This window comes from Leuciscus leuciscus (genome assembly GCF_965113295.1).
Source record: "Leuciscus leuciscus genome assembly, chromosome: 13".
Classification (NCBI taxonomy): Eukaryota; Metazoa; Chordata; class Actinopteri; order Cypriniformes; family Leuciscidae; genus Leuciscus; species Leuciscus leuciscus.
In genome coordinates this window covers 38,425,907-38,446,079 of record NC_138737.1, presented here as the reverse complement: position 1 = coordinate 38,446,079, position 20,173 = coordinate 38,425,907, and the positions used below count along the sequence as shown (strand labels likewise).

The window sequence follows — 20,173 nt, the reverse complement described above, 5'->3', positions numbered from 1 at the left end:
GTACGTTTCCTACGCAGGACTTTTATTTTGAAAGTTCGTTCTTTTGTTGAACGCAGAAGTTGCACATCTCTTCACTGGTGCTCATGTTGCAGTGTTTCCCAACTCATGTGCAGGTAATGACAGTTTTATACACCTTTTATGTGTTGGTTGGTGGTTGTTCTGAATTTGAATTGTTTCAGTTACTTAAACGAAAGTGTCAATTGTTCGTTATAACGTGGCATATTATATCAGGCAGTTAAATATGAGCAAGAGCTGAACTGATTTAGTTATTAGTGTCCATAACAAATATGAAGTATATATTTAAATCTTTGTCAAAATATGACCACGTCTATTTCACACACAGTTCTTTAAACTTTACACTTCACTTTATATATCACAAAACTGTGTCTATGTGCTGCTTTATACATGGCATTTAGGATGGATTCCCATGGAAGTCAGTGCACCTGTAGTGCCCATCGCTCAACACCAAGCGTCCATCAAACCCTGGAGGAGATGGACTTTGAGAGAGGTGCATGCCCTGCTTATGTTCATATATCATCATATCACACAATGGTGGTAGGCCTATAACAAAAACATGTGAATTGCTTGTTTGTAGGTATTTGGTCAGCTGCAATGGATGGAGATGTGGAGAGAGTCAGGGCGTTTATTAAAAAAGGAATTGATCCAAATATGAGGGATCAGGCAAACTACACCGCTTTGGTTTGTTCATTTTATAATTCACCACTAATGCAAAAACATCTCATAATGCATAACCCAGATCTTCTTTTTCTTTGGAGCAGCATTATGCCAGTCGAGCAGGTCATCTGTCAGTGTGTGAGTTACTCCTGGACAGTGGCGCTTGTGTGAACGCACAGACTCGTGGCGGGGCGACCCCCCTTCATAGGGCGTCTTACTGCGGACACCACAGTGTGCTCAAGCTACTGTTAGACCGTGGGGGCGATCCATGTCTGACTGATGATGATGGATCAACACCACTTCATAAGGTACTATATTTTATGGACTGACCTCATTTTATTTCACTTAATTCTTAAAAGAACTTGTTTTTTAAAATGTAGGTTCAAAGTAATAGACCTTAGTCAGGTTAGATGGCATATTGAATTTAAAAGGATAGTTCACCCAAAAATGAAAATTCTGTCATTAATTACTGAACCTCATGTCGTTCCAAACCTGTAAGACTTCCGTTCATCTTCAGAACACATGAAGATCTTTTTGATGAAATCGGAGAGTTTTTGGCCCTCCATGGACAGCTACGCAACTACCACTTTAACGCTTCAGAAAGGTTATAAAGAGATCGTAAAACTAATCCATATGAATAGAGTGGTTTAGTCCAAATTTTCTGAAGAGACACGATCACTTTATATGATGAACAGATTTAATTTAGGCTTTTATTCACATATAAACATTCATCAACTACACATCAGTTATGGTAAACGGAAGCTCAAGCATGTTCTCTTAATGTGCAAGAACCAATGAGGTTCATTCTCGTGTTACGCAGCGGTTTGTTCTTGCGCGTCAAGCAGGTTCGGTTTAGCGGTTTATTTTCGTTGATCAGTGTTTATTTGTGAATAAAAGCCTAAATTAAATCTGTTCTTCATATAAAGTGATTTAGGGCTGCAACTAATCTGCCGATTATGTTTTCGATTAATCGATAAATCGGATAAAAAAAAAAAAAACGCATTCATTTCCAACCCTTTATTCAAAAACAGAACTGACAGTGCAGATTCACAGTGTAAAAAATCTTCAGAAAGTGCACAATCAGGTTTCTCCTTGAACATCCCTGAGCTGTTAAAGTAATACTTTTTTTTTTTTTTAATGGACTAACACAAAAAACATACACATGTATGCTTTATATCTGCCAAATATATAGGCTTTTTTTTAAATAAAGTGCACAAAAAATATGTATATTTTTGTTTAAAGTGACCTGAGCTGTCAGAACAATAAATAATTGATAAAAAATAAAGAAAAAGAAAAAAAAAATCAGAAAACTTTACAGGATTTGTTTGAACGTCAGAACTCGTTCTCTACACTACACTCATAAACTCTCACACTCACAGACGCACACACTCACAAACTCTCACTCACAGACGCACACACTCACAAACTCACAAACTCTCATACTCACAGACGCTCACACTCACAAACTCTCACACTCAGACGCACAAACCCTCACTCACTCACACTCACAGACGCTCACTCACAAACTCTCATACTCACAGATGCACACACTCACAAATTATCACACATAGACGCACACACTCACAAACTCTCACACTCACAGACTCACAAACTCTCATACTCACAGACGCACACACTCACAAACTCTCATACTCACCGACGGACACACTCACAGATGCACACACTCACAAACTCACACTCACAATATCACAAACTCACACTCACAATATCTCACTCACAATATCTCACACTCACAGACGCACACACTCACAAACTCTCACACTCACAGACGCACACACTCACAATATCTCACACTCACAGACGTGCACACACGCACTCACAAACTCTCACACTCAGACACACACGCACTCACTCTCTCACACTCCCTTTGTTCAGAGACACTTTGCATTGCAATGCAAAATATACCGTCACATCGCCTAGTCAGGCCAGTTAAATATTTTGCTGCATTCTTTGCAGTCTTTGCAGATATAACTATCTTCCTCACAGATGCCATTATCCTCTCCACAGAAACGTAAATTACTACCAATTTACTAAAGCTCGGACACACCCGGTCTCTCTCGCGCGCACTTTCGCTTGCGCACAAACACTCTCTGGACTGGGCCCTATTTTAACGATCTGAAACGCAAGGATCAAACGCGGAACGCAAGTAACTTTGTGGGCGGGTCTTGGGTGCTGTTGCTATTATACCGGTGGGATAAATGACTCTTGTGCCCGATGCAAATCTAAAATGGGTTGGTCTGAAGTAGCTTCATTATTCATAGGTGTGGTTTGGGCGTAACGTGCAATAAACCAATCAGAGCGACATCTCACATTCCCTTTAAGAGCAGGCGCGCTTGTTCCATGGCGGATTGCTATTATAACGGCGGATTTGCCAGGCGCGCTCCAGGAGCGGTTCACAGCCGAGGAGACCGACGTTCTCGTCAGGGCCTTAAAAGACAGAGAAGTGACATTGTATGGGGATGGAGAAACCCACCCAAATTAGCTTCGGTTAAACAGGCGTATAATAATTTGGGTAAATGTGTAAGCTAGATCTATGCCTATTTTTTCACATCTTCATGGACACCTCAATGATTTCCCTCGTGTGGAATCTTTTTCCTTGTAATTATGTATGGTTTGCAAAAATGGCAATGGCTGTGTCTGTGTGTAGATGAGAGAAGTAAAGTGTATGCGCATTGTGCACACGCTACATTATGGCCAAGCATGCGCCCTTAAAATAGTATCTGAGCGCGCCGCTGAAAACGCGACTAGGTTTTTCCTGGTCTGTGGTGGAATTGTTTTCTGGAACTGCAAAATAGCACCAGGGAACGTTTGCGCCGGAACACGCCTCCTCTTTTCGCTGAACCGCCCCCCGGGAGCACAAGTTCATTCCCTAGTTTACCGACGTGCGTCTGCCGAGAGAAAGGTCCGCTGTGCATCGGGTGCAAAATAAGAATGATACATGCGTTGGTGTACAAAGTCAATTGCGCTGGGTGCAAGATAGGGCCCTCAGGCTCTCTCACGCACTTTCGCTCTCGGACACACTCGGTCTCTCTCGCGCATTTATTGAGTGGCCTAATAGTCGTGCGACACAACGAATTGATAATGAAATTCATTGCCAACTCTTTTAATAATTCAATTTTATCGATTTCATCGATTCGTTGTTGCAGCCCTAAAGTGATTGACTCTCTTCAGAAAATTTGGACTAAAACGCTCAATTCATATGGATTAGTTTTACGATCTCTTAGTTTATGAACTTTCTGAAGCGTCAAAGTGGTAGTTTCATAGCTGTCAACGGAGGCACAGAAAGCTCTCAGATTTCATCAAAAAGATCTTCATCTGTGTTCTGAAGATGAACGACCGTCTAACGGGTTTGGAACGACATGAAGGTGAGTAATTTTTTTTGGGGGGTGAACTATCTCTTTCATGCAGATGTAAACAAGGCAGACTTACAGTCTTAAAATGGCTAAAACTGTATAAAGGTCCTAGATTATATATTTTCAAAACTGTTTTATGGAGTTTTATCTACTTTTTTGGAAAGACGTTTCATCAGCTGAACAATGTTGTCTAACAACAGTACAATCCGTTGAAAACACTGTAATTCTACCCCTCACAGCCTTGTTTTCATTCCTGTCAAAAGCTAAACATGTCACTACCCTGATTAAGGTCTATTCATTTTTGGGGTTGTGATTGTATATGCACACAGGCTGCTGAACAGAGGCATTTCACGGTTTGTGAGCTGTTGGCGAAACGCTTCCCAGCCTTGCGAGTTGTGAAGGATAAAAGATCATGCATACCTTTCGATCTCTGTCCCGAGAAGGACCGAGTTTGGGAGTTCCTGAGACCACCACAATGACCCTATCTAACTTACAGTCTGAAATGCCTTTTCATTAAGGATTATGAAGAACATTTTCAAAAACTGTGCCTTGTAAATCAGTGTGTCTTATGGTTGAAAAGAGGCATAGTCGCTTAAGTTGGTCTTTATGGTTACACAAGCCTTTCCTCATGTTGTGAGAGCCTACAAGAGTCGATCCACTGCTACTAAATGTGACCAGATCAACAAAAAGTCTTGAATCCGTGGCACATTTTGCTGCATGCCAATTCTACATGGAGTGAGCAAGTTCTACATGGATGGTTTGTCTGGTTAGCATGAGCAGTTAGCCGCTGATGATAGATGCTTTAACTACAACATTTCGTGATCCAAAAATCTTCACTTGTTGATGGCCTTCCCAAAAGGATAGTTTTCTCCACAGTGAGCCTTGTGCTTTTCTCCAGTAGAGGGTGATAGAGTCGTGTTAATGTTCACTGAATAAAGAAACCCAGGATTGATGCTTCTGGAGATCTTCATAAACAGCTGTTTCCAGCACCAGAAATCCTATATAAAGATGACAAACTGCTTTAAAATGTTTTCTTGGCACACGCTAGTTACAGCTCAGATCAGTGCTGAGTTATAACCGCATAGCAAAAGGGTGATCCAGTGCAAAGCAAACTTTGTTTTATGTGGTTCTGTTGCATTAAATAACAACAGCTCAGGGATTGTTGAGCTATCAATCCGAGCGCGAGTCCGAAGAAGAATCACAGTAATAACGTGATTTAGCTGGTTAGCTGTAAACGTATACACAATATAAAACACAAAACTAGTATTTTGAACACCAGGTAGAAAATATATACATCAATAATTATTCATACTTACAGGTTGAGATTCTGAGGAGCAAGTTAGTCCAAATAAACTGGGCACTGACCCATCTTTCAAGAGCAAGCGCTTTTCGAATCTCGCATTGAAATCAGAGATTTGAGAAGCAGTCGTCAGTAAAATGACGTGTTGTGGGCTGGTCAAGTTCGCGGACGGACAACGTACAACATAGGTGCATTATGCAAACGTATCTTCTAGTGACGCAGAACCCTAAAGCAGAAGAATTCGAATGAGGAACGACTCGTTTAGGTGGTTCAGAGTCGATTCCTTCTTTTGCTAGACAATAACTTTATTTATCATGCACTTTTGACTTTTGACTTTACAACTTTGCAGACATTTTACATTCACAAACAGCAATATTACACACTGTATGAAAGGGAATATTTAAAAAAACATAATAGGGGCAATTTAAGAACAATGTTGTGTTGTACTTGACCAGCACATTTTGCCCTTCTGTACTGTAGATTTTTGTGATATACACAAAACACATAGCCAACACATCTGGAAAACTACAGTGGTTTCTGAAATCCACTGTTTGGACTTCTTCTGTTTTGACTCTCTTATTATTTTTAATATTTGCTATTACTTTGGGCAACCTTGGTTGTATAAAAATGTGCTTTATAAATAAAACAAACTGAAACTGAAACTTACACACAGGGGTACGCCGCTGGGTGTTAGTGAAGGAGGGGGATGTCTTTCTGCTCACTGCTTGGGTTAGTTTTGACTTCGGACTGCCTACTGAAATTGGTTGTTAGTCATAAGTGTGACAAAATAATCTCCACGCAATATTTAGGATGAATACATCTATCAGAGGGAGAAATGTGGAGCTTCGACCAGTGACTATTTGGGAGCCAGTTATTTTATGAACATCTGAACCTGATCTGGAATTGTCTTTTTTTCAGAAAGAAAAATGTGAGTACACAAAATGGACTCTTATGTTGGTTTGTAATAAAATACACATGCTTTTCTGTTTTATTGAATTTGAATAATATTTTTTTACTGTCATAATGTTTTTTTTTTATAAACAACACTTGCAATTACTTATGTATGTATCTGTTATGTTCTATATAAAGATAAATGTCTTAAATGTTAGGTGCTATGATTGATCACCATTAATTAAGTGTTTTGCTATTTTAATGGACCTTTCCGCTTTTATCAGTCACCTAAATGGTGGCGGGACAATTGTTTTTTGAAAGTACATACAAAGTAGATATTTATATGAGGTCATAAAAACTGCTTGTATGATAATTATTTTAAACACAGAAAGCATATAAGTCCTATTTTGTGCATTTCCAACAACTTTTGAGGAAGGTTTGAAATCTGTGGAAAATAAAACGGTACTCCATGCGATGGTATGCGACTGAATAAATTATGCAGATAACCAATTCTTCACTGTTTGCAGCTTCTGTTTAAACTGTTGCTTTATTGTTGCTCTAATTAATTATCCAATATATCACAAATCCATCAGATTGGTCAAACTTCCTCCAGTTTACATAATTTTGACTCATTCAGCAATCCTCTTTGGTTGTTCTTATACTGTTTCGGTGAAATTCTGCCCTGACACACACACACACACTCACACACACACACACACACTTACGTGACATTTTTTCAGCATGAGTCAGTTTTCCCAGAAGAATGAACAGGAAAGGGTATGGGTATGGACCTAATAGCCTCCTTTACTGGCAGTCTAGCGACTGGGGCCACTTTAATCTGAAATAGTTTGTGTTAACAAAGGACTAGCTTTTATATCAGCTAAATAATTTGGTCATAAACTTAGCCTACTTTATTGTGATGTTACTTCCTACCAGTAACCATACAGTTTCTATTCCCAAATTTTCCAAAAGTTCCAAAGCACAAAGTCCCTAGTTATTAAATCAATGTCACTGTTAGCCTGGTTAAAACCAGACCCTTCTCAGTTGAAACTGAGTATAGGGTCTGGGGAAGCTATGTAGACAAATCATTTCCAAAGGGGCGTCACCAACCGACGTAGCTCAAATTCCTCTGGGCGCAATTGGATAGTCATAAAACCAATCAGATCGATGAAGGAGATGACGTATGCTTCGAGTGTTGTTCTTTGCTCCGGTTTTAAAGGGATAGTTCACTTTGAAATTAAATTTTGGTATGTTTTAGCTTACCTCAAGGGCATCCAAGATGTAGGTGTCTTTTTTTCCGCAGTAGTTTCAATTTTGATATTTTTAGGTCAAACCGTTCTTGTCTGTCAGTCATATAATGCAGGTCTATGGTCACTGTCTCAAAGAGCATGCACAGAGTCCAAATTAAAACAATTCCCCATCGTCCAAATTAAACAATTCCCCATCGTAAGTACACATTGATGGCCTAAGACACGAAACGAGCGGTTTGTGTGAGAAAACGAACAGTATTTATATCGTTTTTAGCTCTTATACACAGCCATGTCCAAGTGATCTGAGGGCGCGCGCAGTCTGCGTACACGTCACACAGCAGGATGCGCGCGCGCCCTCTAACCCTTTAACGAAAACGGTAAGTTTAAATTGCTCAAAACAGACGCGATAACTGATTCGTTTATATACTGTCTATGATTCGAACGAGTGATGTTCCACGGCGGCATCCATCTTTGTAATGAAATCTCCTTCAGCGTCGCTGCGCTGTCGTCATCATGTAAATCCCTCCCCAAACGTTTCTGATTGGTGCCGCGATTTCGGCGGCACAGAAATGAGTTTGAATGGGCTCTTCTCCAGACTATCCTGGAGAGAGAATTAAAATTCGCCGGAAGTAGTCTGGGTTTTCCCAGGCTATGTCACTGTTTCTGAACTCCCTGAAACGCCAAGATGATTGACAGGGCAGTTTAAACATTGACAAGATGCAACTAAGCAACAGAGCTGTCCGTTAAAGATGACGAAGTGGTATGTCCCAAAGCTTGCCAGCTCTTCTGATACACTTCTTCACAAAAAGAGTACATACTTTTAGGGCGTAGTATAAGTAGGTGAATTGGGATGCCGCAGCAGTTATTGTACGGGGTGGGACATTTCCCCAAACATGCTTTAAGCAGTTGACCAATCACAACACACTGGTCCAGCCAACCAATCAGAGCACATTGTGCTCTTCGGAAGGAGGGGCTTCATAGAGACAGGAACTAAACAGAGTGTTACTGACAGACTGGGAAGAGAGGAGCTGCAACAATGGAGAATATAAGAAAAATAATGTTTTTTCAGAGCTGACTTGGATGCAGAGAGAATCCTTGATGATAATGATGAAGAAGAAAACCATGCTGCTGCTGATCTTAGTACTTCTAACTCAGCCTCTTCAGTCACAGGGCAGATCTGCCACCCAAGCTGAGGGTAAGTTTTTTTCAAAATCAAGTGTGATAATTTTCACCTATCCAACCTGCAATTGAATTTTGCAATCGTAAGATATGACTTCTGTTGTGATCAGCTATAACCTCATCACAATCATTCAAACATCATTAAGATTTCTCAATAACTTTAAGCTTAGTTTCAGTAAATTAAATAGTGTGTAATTGCAGGTAAGGAGTAGTTAAAGCCCATGTTGCAGGTTTTTTTTTTATAATTTTTTTATTAATATAACCTTGTATGAAAATACCATATGAAAAGTAAATGCAGGATTAAAAATTGTTTTGCAAGACATAAGGGCACAAATTTAATAGAAAACGTGACAGTTTCCTTGACCGTGTTGAAAAAACGCTTTTTTTTTTCACCATCGCGTCATATGACGCCACATGAGGGAGTCGTTCGCCAGCTCTGCGTTCGCTCAGTGTGGAGTAGGTTGGTATTCAGTTGGAGCGGTCATGATTCCGGTGCTTATTGTATTTCAATTAATCATCGTCGTGGTAAATTATTGTGAATTATGGCCTGTCAGGGCATCGAGTCCACAGGTTTCCGAATAAGAAAAAGGACGGTGCGATCTTCCGTGCGTTTTGTGCAGGGTAAGAGACGGGACTTCACTTCTGCTTCTGCTTTTGCTTTGAATAACGCGGTAGCGTGTAGCGTTCACTATAGACCGAATGATTATAATCCCGGCGATATGTGGACACTGTCCAGGTGTTGTGCCGAATTTCGACCCCCGCCAAATTATTACCCCCCTAGTATTGGTAGGTTTAGGATTAGTTGTGGGGGAGGGGTTAGGATTAGGGGTGGGGTTAGGATTAGGCAATCAGGTACTGACTTCAACGAGGGGGGTAATAATTTGGCAGGGGGTCGAAATTCGGCACAACACCGGCTCCTTCATCGGGTCGCCCGGTGACGGTCCGCCGTCAGCATGTGGTTCGGCCGCCGGCGGGAAACATGACGCTCACGGATCCGTCAGACATCACTTATTGTACATCTGTTTTACAAAATGTGCCTGTCTTAATTTAATTCATTAACATATCCTACATAAACTTGTAATGCATTTATGTGTTTGTTATTAGTCTGCAGCCAACACTTATTATTATTATTATTATTATTATTATAAATATAATATATTATGTTCTATAATTAATTTTCAATCTGTACAAACCGACTTTAATGTTTGTGTTGGCTGTTTCTACATATAAAGTTTTTGTACAGTAAGACAGTTGTGATTGTGATCATTTTTTGTATTCATCGTCACCAAATGGGTCAATTCAAAGCCTTTATAAAGTCCCTCTTCCTCTGGAAACTGTCTCCTAATGGCTGACACACACAACACATGAAGGTAAGGGTCTAAATACTAGCTTTGCTATTGCCTGATACATGATGATAATAATCTGTACAGTATTGTGATCTGAGCATAGTGTTATACATATCGTCGGCTAACGTGAATACATCTATAAGCTAACACTGTTCTCTTGCCCTGTTCTCCTCACACCACAACTCACCGTTGTTCTGTCTAACCCTGGCCTGTCCTGCTCACTTGGCTTCATATCAGGCTCATAATTATATGATATCATCATATATATCAATTATATGAATTATATATATCATACGAGTAAACATTTAGGCTACAATTCCCCCAGCTTTCCGAGCTGTCATTGCGATCCATTGCTTTCCTATTGTTTATTTTGACCGCTCTCCCTCATGTTGCGTCACTTCCGGTTCGGCGGTTTTCAAATGCGGAAGTAAAATTTTCTCACAAAAACGACTCCAGAAGCCTAAATAGCGTTTTATAAGTATATGTTTATATTTAAATCTAGTTCCTACATTATTTTTCTATACATTGGCTTACTGGGTACTCTAACCTGCAACATGGGCTTTAAGATGTGGATCTTCATACAGAAATGTATTAAACAAAAACAAGAAAAGAATCCAAGATGAAGACGAAAAACAAAGACAACAAACAAAGGAAGACTCACACAGGGCTATATACTGAGTAAAGAAGTAACTAAACAAGAATCTGCATCCTAAATCGCATACTTCCCTATATAGTAGGTGAAAAACAGTTTGTGACAAAATAATTATGTCCGAATTCATAATACTCATAAAAGAGTGGTCAAAATGTACCCAGACGATCTACTGCTTATGGAGAGATTCTGAAGTGCGCACATGATGGACACTTTACTATCCCATGAGGCCATGTGAGAGGATTTATTAATGACAGTGATGAAACAACAGACGCTGGTATGTCACATGATAATGACAACATGGTGAATGTAGTACGTCCCAATTACATTCATACTACAAACACTCTATATTTTTAGCAGGGCACAATCACATAGTGTGCATTATCCAAGACGCGATCTGAAAGAATTGACGATGTGTAGCCGAAGCCTGTGAGATATTTGGCATGCTAAATATCTGGGTAACACTTTATAATAATGTTCAGTTGTAAGTCATTTATAAGTGGTTAGTTAATGATGAACTAATAATTTACAAAACATTCATAAATGATTAGCAAGTGATATACTAACATTTTATGTATGTTTTGTAAATTCCGTTACAAGTCATTTACAAGTGATTAGCAAATGATTAACTAATCATTTACGAAACATGACTATGCGTTCATAAATGATTAATAAGTGATATGTTAATTATTGTATGTATGTTTTGTATATTCAGTTAAGTCATTTACAATTGATTAGTTAATGATTAACTAATCATTTACAAAACATGAATATGCATTTCATAAATGTTTAATAATTTTTTTTATTTAATTTTTTTATATATGTAGCAATTAGAGGGTGCAGAAAGTGTTGTAAATGCCTTGTATACACGTACAGATCATTTGTAACAGGTAAGGAACAATGTTCAACACAATTACAAGTGATGAATAGTTTACACTTTAGATTAGGGGATGCAGAAAGTGTTGTAAATGATTTATTCATGCGTTTACACATCTATAACAGGTGTTGAACACTGTAGTGTGTGCTGCAGTGTAAGTGCTGACTGGTGAGGGTATAGACAGCTGTCTTCTCTGAAACACATGGAGTCTAACCACTGTGCACCTGATGTGAGCAAAACATTTGAACAATTTATTAATCATTTATGAATGCATAGTCATGTTTCGTAAATGATTAGTTAATCATTTACTAATCACTTGTAAATGACTTGTAACAGAATTTACAAAACATACATAAAATGTTAGTATATCACTTGCTAATCATTTATGAATGTTTTGTAAATGATTAGTTCATCATTAACTAACCACTTATAAATAACTTACAACTGAACATTATTATAAAGTGTTACCAATATCTGGACCTGTCTGCGATTCAAAATTCAGCTGTGTGTGAAATGTGTTCTGACTGAAAACTACATCGGCGATGACCTATCCAATGAGAGAGCAAGATACAGGGCAGCAGGAAATATCGGGGAGGATATACACCAGTATATTTACCACCAATTCTCTGCAGAACACACAATCCTTGCTTCCCACATCTCCCCAACCATTTCCTCCCCCATAATCTTCTTTTCTTTTTCTCCTTTTTGGGCTGCAAATCAGAGTACAGACAATATGGATCGCTAGCTTCTTGTGGGCTATCATTTTTAATAACAATAAGCTTAGTTTTTAACCACAGACAGGGGCTGACACTGCGTATGTTTAAGAAACACCCGTTTTCTGCTTGCTTCCAATTCCTTACACACACACACACACACACGCACACCACTCGAGTCGAACCTTTAATAATCTTTTAAAAAGTTCGGATAGGCTGAAGGACATTTGCGGGCTTCATTGCACATATACGCTGTGAGAAACGTGCGCTTTGCTTAAAGAGATAGTTCACTTTGAAATAAAATTTTGGTATGTTTTAGCTTACCTCAAGGGCATCCAAGATGTAGGTGTCTTTGTTTCCGCAGTAGTTTCAATTTTGATATTTTTAGGTCAAACTGTTCTTGTCTGTCAGTCATATAATGCAGGTCGATGGTCACTGTCTCAAAGAGCATGCACAGAGTCCAAATTAAAACAATTCCCCATCGTCCAAATTAAACAATTCCCCATCGTAAGTACACATTGATGGCCCGAGACACGAAACGAGCGGTTTGTGTGAGAAAACGAACAGTATTTATATCGTTATTACCTCTTGAACACAGCTGCGTCCAAATGATCTGAGAGCGCGGGCGGGTATAGATATATACACTAGATGCACTAACTGCAGTAGCCAAGGCGACTAATATATTGTATATATCTAAAAGTCTCTGTGTGTCCTGTAACAAGACACCACGTTCTGCCAATGTGTTAGCTTAATTTGGGATGTTAATTTTTGGGGGAATATGTTACCCCATTTTTTGGGAGCTTGGGGGGTCCCTGATAATATATCCATCATAACTTAACTTGATGACATAACTTAACAACTTAACATAATCATTATTTTTTTTCATCTTGTTGAAAAACAAGCGGTAGCCCTGGTTGATCCCACGCCGTACACTCTGTATCCGGGGGAAAAGCTGGAGCTGAGCTGTAAAGGTAACGAGGAGACACAGGAAGTGACCTGGACTAAGGACCATTTTCCACTGGTTGACGGAGAGCACACGCGTCTGCGCAGCGACCAGATGGAGATCGAAACAGTAGAGCCGGCCGACTCTGGTCTGTATGCTTGCTTTGCTCAGGGACCCAACAGCAACCATACAGATTACTTCAATGTCAACGTTACAGGTGAGAAACCAATTGAATTCAAAATTGCTGATAGGTTGACATTTGTATTGTTCACAAACACAACAAAAACATAACCTGATTTTCTGTTCTTTGGTCAGATGGATTGATATCCTCAGAAGATGATGATGAAGACGAGTCTTCCTCAGAGGAGGCCAAGCTATCAAATGACCAGAAGCTGCTTCGTGAGTCACCGTTGCTCTCTTAGTCAAACTCTCTGTGCGCGAAACTCTGACTCAAAGATATGCAAATGTCAATGTGAATCAATATTGTTAGGATTGTCCTTCAAAGCAGGAATTATAACAGGAAATAGTGCACATTTTTGTTTTATAAACCACAGCCGTCTTATGGAATGTGCCGAGCTTTAGTTTATTAGACTGTAAGTCTTCATGTCTTTTGATGGATTAGTCTTTGAGTCGCAAGGGCACTATCAAGCCAGTCAAAAGGAGCGAAACCATCCACCAACACCCAAATATTGCACACTTTGATCTGAGGTCACCTTAGTATAATCACTCTCCTGGAACGTGCTCGAATCGTTGCTTTGGATTAGTGTTCTACGATGGTCATCCTCCTGATAATGTTCACATTGTAGTTTCATAGTAATATTCTCAGTCTTATTTTTTTTTCACTTTCTATCGGTTCCTCAGCAATGGCTCCTGTTTGGGCTCACCCTGATAAGATGGAGAAGAAGCTCCACGCGGTTCCCGCCAGCAAAACTGTCAAGTTTCGTTGCCAGGTCAACGGTAACCCTACACCAACTCTCAAGTGGCTCAAGAATGGCAAAGAGTTCAAGAGAGACCAGCGAATAGGAGGCTTCAAGGTGAGGGCAACTGGAAGAAGAAACCACAGGCAACTAAAGCATGCTTCATACTCTTGATCAGACACCTGGCATTTTCGATGACTTCATGGCATGCCGCTTTCCTTTTTTTTCCAAAAACATAATAACATATTGCTTAAAGTAATAGGTCACCAAAAAAATTCAATTGTGTCATTATTGACTTGGCCTCATGTAATTAAAATCTGTTAGCTGTGTTTTTTAAATGCAACTTAATGGCGAATCTTGAAGAAGTCAAAGAGAAGCAATATTGAGACTTTGTTCTGTCAAAAAAAGTACCCTGAACACTCTCCTTGATTAGCAAATGATAACACAACATTTGAGGGCAAGCTATAGCTTTGTCAAATGAGAGGCAAAATTGGGAGTCACCTACATCCTAATTCAGCTGCACATTAGAGATCCATGTTATAGAGCTCTTGGCTTGAGAAGAGTTGTGATTGATGCCTTCTACAGACTGCAATTTCTGCAATCCTATTAGATCATTACACATCACACTGTACGACATGGATCTAATAAACTTGGGTATGACATGTATGTAGACTGTACAGTGTTGACACCTATTGAATTGTAGTGAAAGATTATGTGTATTTCAGTCAGATGCATTTACATTGTTACTGTGCCTCAAGATGCAATCAACTCTATCTGTGTCTGTAAAGACATGAACCAAATGGCCCATACAGATGTATAGCCCATAGAAACCGATGAGTGTGAATGACAAAGACCCAACATTGCTCAGGGTGAATTGTAGTGTTCATCAATCTCCTGTGGGAGGTCCAGACAGTTTACTATTGTATGTAGCCTTTTTGTCTTCATGTATAAAGTTCTGTCACACAGACAGAACTTTGGGTTAATATTATTTGAAAGACTACATGCTAACATCGCAGCTGAAGAACTGCTACACTACAAACCTTCTATAAATTCAGTAATACTTTATTTCGATAGTCGACTTTAGACATTCTACTAAATATGAGTAACTTTGCAACTACATGTCAACTAACTGTCATTAGAGTATCAGTAGACTGTATGCTTAATATCTGCTAACACTTTATTTTGATGGTCCCCCAACAGATATTACGTCAATTTTTTCAACTAACCCGAACCCTAACACCTAACCATAACCTAACAGTCTACTGACAATCTACTACAGTCTACTAATACTCTAATGAGAGTTAGTTGACATGTAGTTGCAAAGTTACTTACAGTTAGTAGAATGTCTAAAGTGGACTATCGAAATAAAGTGGAACCATAAATTCTTCTCCCCACAAGAACTATGGTCAAACTCGAATATATTAGCGAGCCCCCAAACAATCGCTCGGCCAAATACAGCAGTATTTAGTTAGTATAGAAGAATAAAACGTCATCAGCATGCGTTAGTGGTTAACAAATAAAGCCAGATAAATCACTCTTTGGCAATTTTGTTTTTTATGTGTGTTGAAAAAAAGAGGAGGAAGCGAAAGAGGAGGATATGGACGTGGCCATGGCTCGGAAAAAGAGGCCAACTTGGCCAATTTTGCAAATGGAGCACGAGGCAAGTAGTTTTAAAGGGGATGTCTAATGCCATTTCATGCATTCTGACAATTTTTTTGTATTTTTTTAGACTTTAGAATAGGGACAATCATGTCCCTTTTCTAGGGACAATTAATTATGGACAATTAATCAACAATCATGAATGTAAATGTACCCAAATTACCCCGAAGGCTAGTTTTCATCGGTACTCCCTCGATTTATATTAGAGAGATGCAGCTGTACCGCTTCTTTCTGAAAACAGTCAAGCTTCTGGAGGCGTTTATTTACACTGTTAAAGAGTTGGATTCTCATGCTAAACATGGCCAAAGTTTCAAAAAGGAGTTGGACATATGACAGAGTATTTCTGTGCCAAATACACTCCTTCAGGGTTAGTATACGTTTCGGAAAGTTTTTTTTGAGTATGAAAAAAGGGCGAAAAAAAGGTATGATGTCAAAAAGGGTGAAATTCCTTGTATGGGCACTTCTCCCGAAAGAGCATGCACACACATCAACCAGAGAGAGAGCAAGAGCGTGCCCATCAGCGCGTTTCGTTCAGTCGTCGGGAGAACTGCACAGTACTCCTCTAGGAGCTCGACTGTTTTCGGAAAGAAGCGGTAAAGCTTTATCTCTCTTTTATAAATCTGATAAAACTAAAGATTCTTCGGAGATATGAAGGATGCAATACTATTCTTTAGGTACTCAAGATTAACATGAGATTGGCAGAAACTGTGTGTGTTATGTCCCCTTTAAGTTTTAGCGCCATGCCGCGTTGATAAATACACTATTTCATGTTGCAGTTTTATTGGCTGGTCAGTAGACGTAGGTCGTACCAGCAAAACACATTAAGATGATCATGCTAAATTTCTCACACTGTCTCTCTGGATTTCCACCAACTGCGGAATGGCTGCGGATCAGCTCCGCTGCGTGTCGGCTCCGTGCTCCGCCGTCCTTCAATACCCACCAGGTCCGGATTTGTTGCGGAATGGATGCGGCAGCTGAAGTCATGAGGACCCGCGAGATCTCGCGAATTCACGTATGATCACGCGATATAAGTGCTGAATTGCTGCGGAGCTCTCCGGCATTCCGGAAAAAAAAGAAGCTCTGCGAATCTGCTCCGGAGGGCTGCGGATCGCCGGAGTCGGAACGCAGCCGTTCCGCAGTCAGTGAAAATACACACATTGACTTTAATGGAAACCTATTGACTCCGCCGCCGTTCCGCAGTTGGTGAAAATAAGGGGTAAGACGTAGGACCACCGTCTAGGAGCCACGATTGGTAATTTTTCATCATAGCATTAGTGGACATGGAGTGGCCTGATTCTCACTCTCCACCATAAAACACAATGTGATTTTTTCACTTTGGATTTTCTGCTGATCTTAAAAGACAATCACCCCGGATTTCCACCAACTGCGGAACGGCTGCGGATCGGCTCCGTGCTCCGCCGTCCTTCAATACCCACCAGGTCCGGATTTGTTGCGGAACGGCTGCGGCCATGACTGACAGCTGAAGTCACGAGGACCCACGAAATCTCGCGAATTCACAAATGGTCACGTGATATAAGTGCTGAATTGCTGCGGAGCTCTCCGGCATCCGGCAAAAATAGAAGCTCTGCGTATCTGCTCCGGAGCGCTGCGGATCACCGGAGTCGGAATGCAGCCGTTCCGCAGTCAGTGAAAATACACACATTGACTTTATATGGAAACCTATTGACTCCGCCGCCGTTCCGGAGCGGATCCGCAGCCGTTCCGCAGTTGGTGGAAATTAGGGGTCAGCCTTCTTATGCATCTATGGATGCATGTAGATTTTGTCTTAATCTATAACTGAAGAGTTCTGAATCAGATTAAATTTTTTACAAATAATTTGTAAATGATCAGATTCACTTTTAAAAAAATAATTTGTACATTATGAGGTAATGTTAATAGTTTATTTTTTCACTCTCACTTGGAATCTGCACTGATTGGACATCCTGGTGTCATGTGTGGTGGCAAACAATTTTCTAATACTGAATAAGAGACAAACATGGATCAATTGTCTTTAAAGATTATTTATTCCCTTGCAAGGAAAGGTCAGCAGTCATACAGTCATTACAAATTGCCTGCAGAGTGTGACAAAGAGTGGGGGCACCCTTCCTTCTTTATAGTTGACTCCCTCTATGTCATCAGAGTGGCTAAATGAACAACATGTCCCATAACTAACACATTGTTGCATCCTACTACCCTTGAGTAAAGGCCCTTTGTCTCAGTCATACATTACTTTTTGTCAAGTCACGTATACGAGGTCATACACGTACATACATTCATAAGAGTTAATAACAGTTTTGTTCCATCAATGTAGCAGAGAATCATGGGACTCCGCATGTAATCCTCGTGTCATTTTACTACATTAATCTTATTACTATGAATATAAGAAAATGACACATATAGAACATATTACATTTCTTCCACACATGCAAGCTCTTATCTGATATGTGTATATCTCTGTTACTGCACAGGTTCGGGTGCACATGTGGACCATCATAATGGAGTCGGTGGTACCGTCAGACAATGGCAACTACACCTGCCTGGTGGAAAACAAATACGGCAGCATCAATCACACCTACCAGCTGGACGTAGTCGGTCAGTCTTATTTCTTTTCTTACCTCTACATAAAAGTTAGGTTGATGTAAATGTCATCTTCAAGGGCAGGCACATGTACTCTGGTGATGGTGTGTGTTAAATGATCTATTGCAAATATGAAGTGTTTAAGTGACGTAGTGGATTCAGATGTGTTAGAGTTAGAGACATTGTTAGTGGCTGAGATTAGAGTAATTGGAATTAGATAATACATTTCATACACTGATTGGCTGACTTAATGGACTTAATTGATGCCTTTTTTATGTTGCACTGATTTATTTGCTAAATAATGAAGGTATCAATCAAGTCCACATCAGCCAATCAGTGAACCCATGTAGACAGAGGCCACTGTGACATCATCTGTGCCATACACACAATTGGAATTTGTCACTCGCACACAAGACACACAATACATTTATGCCATCAAGTCCTCCTAGGACAATCAGATGTTGTACTGTAATTGAAAAGTGTTTTTTTTTAATCATGTTCGTGATTTTGGTCAAGGTCATTATACTTTTTAAATGTAATTTTTGAGCGAGAGCTTCTTTTTTCTTTTCAAGAAATGCAAGTGGAAGCACATATTTCCAAGGAGCCTAGGTTGCAACATTTCTGAGCAGCCACAGAGTTGTTGAGAAAAGTTGAGTTTTGTCGCACAAAATAAAAATTGGAATGATTTAATGCTAAGCTTTATCTATTCATTATCAGCAATACCCAAAAATGAATACAAGCTAAATCAGGGATCAGCAACCTAAATAAAGTCCCTCAAACTTGCATACAGACAAGACAGACACATACAGCATGTGATCCTGCCATGTGTTCCCTTGTCTCATGTGTCATGTTGTCTGGGTCTTGTAATTTGTTTGTGTAGCCGCTGTCGGTTTCATATTTTCCCAAGCCAAGCCAAGCCAAGTCTTACCAAGCCAAGTCTTTGTCTTCTATTTTGTATTTTGTTTTATGTTTTGGATCTTTGAATAAACTGTACTTGGGTTCTACAAACTTGCCTCCAGTGGATCCCCACGTTACATAATACAAGACCCTCACAATGAACCCAGCAGTTCTTCGTCTCTTGAACCTCCGTCAAGCGACCAGGCCATTGAAACCTGTGTTCAGGACTTTTGTGGACTCAGCCATCAGGTGGATTTTAATGACGTTGCTTTGAAAGACATTTTTCGGGTGATTCTGAATGAGCCCATTCGCTCCCAGCTTCCTGGGGGAAAGATCCACTGGTCGTTGGCAGAATACATAGGCTATGCCTTGTTGTTAAGTGGCTCATCGTTTACTGTGGGTTTTGCGGATGAGGAGCCCCGCAACCCCACAGTATCCGCCAAGTCTGAGCCTCTTCACGTCATGCCTGCCAAGTCTGAGTCTCTATGGCCCCCTGAACTGTGAGGTCCGCCCTGGCCCCCTGAACTCTTGATGCCATCCTGGAGACTTCATAGCCTGCCAGGTCCGTCCACGCTATGCCACGGCCCAGGTCTGCCCACACTCCACGGCCCAGGCCCGTCATGCCACGGTTCCAGCCTTGTTCCCTTGCACGGAACTGGCCCGCCATCCCTCCCCCAAGACCACACTCCTGGACTCTGTTTATGTTTCATGTTGGGCCCCTGTTCAAGTCATGTGATCCTGCCATGTGTTCCCTTGTCTCATGTGTCATGTTGTCTGGGTCTTGTATTTTGTATTTTATATTATTTTTAGAAAATGACAGATCGTTTCGCTAAATAAAACCCTTATTTCTCGACTGGGATCATGCAGAGACTTTGAAGCTGCATTGAGACGGACATTTGAACCTTCTTTGAACATTGGTATGGTTG

At 40.2% G+C, this 20,173-nt stretch overlaps 2 protein-coding genes across 2 annotated transcripts in view; both read left to right on the top strand.

The window, feature by feature from the left end:
* The first annotated feature begins 14 nt into the window (after nucleotides 1-14).
* Nucleotides 15-6,711, top strand: ankrd39 (ankyrin repeat domain 39). The gene is made up of 5 exons (XM_082188818.1): nucleotides 15-113; nucleotides 417-508; nucleotides 596-699; nucleotides 780-983; nucleotides 4,379-6,711. Exons 1-5 carry the CDS (start codon nucleotides 106-108, stop codon nucleotides 4,526-4,528), a joined length of 558 nt encoding a protein of 185 aa, XP_082044944.1. The 5' UTR covers nucleotides 15-105; the 3' UTR covers nucleotides 4,529-6,711.
* Nucleotides 6,137-20,173, top strand: part of LOC309512827 (fibroblast growth factor receptor 1-A-like) — a gene marked incomplete at its 3' end in the record, with an annotated part of 73,151 nt that continues 59,114 nt past the window's right edge. The window contains exons 1-6 of the mRNA XM_082188554.1: nucleotides 6,137-6,277; nucleotides 8,560-8,685; nucleotides 13,157-13,414; nucleotides 13,513-13,596; nucleotides 14,059-14,231; nucleotides 18,242-18,365. Of these exons, the coding sequence (XP_082044680.1) occupies nucleotides 8,571-8,685; nucleotides 13,157-13,414; nucleotides 13,513-13,596; nucleotides 14,059-14,231; nucleotides 18,242-18,365 (754 nt within the window). The 5' untranslated portion in view covers nucleotides 6,137-6,277; nucleotides 8,560-8,570. The remainder of the gene's footprint in view (nucleotides 6,278-8,559; nucleotides 8,686-13,156; nucleotides 13,415-13,512; nucleotides 13,597-14,058; nucleotides 14,232-18,241; nucleotides 18,366-20,173) is intronic.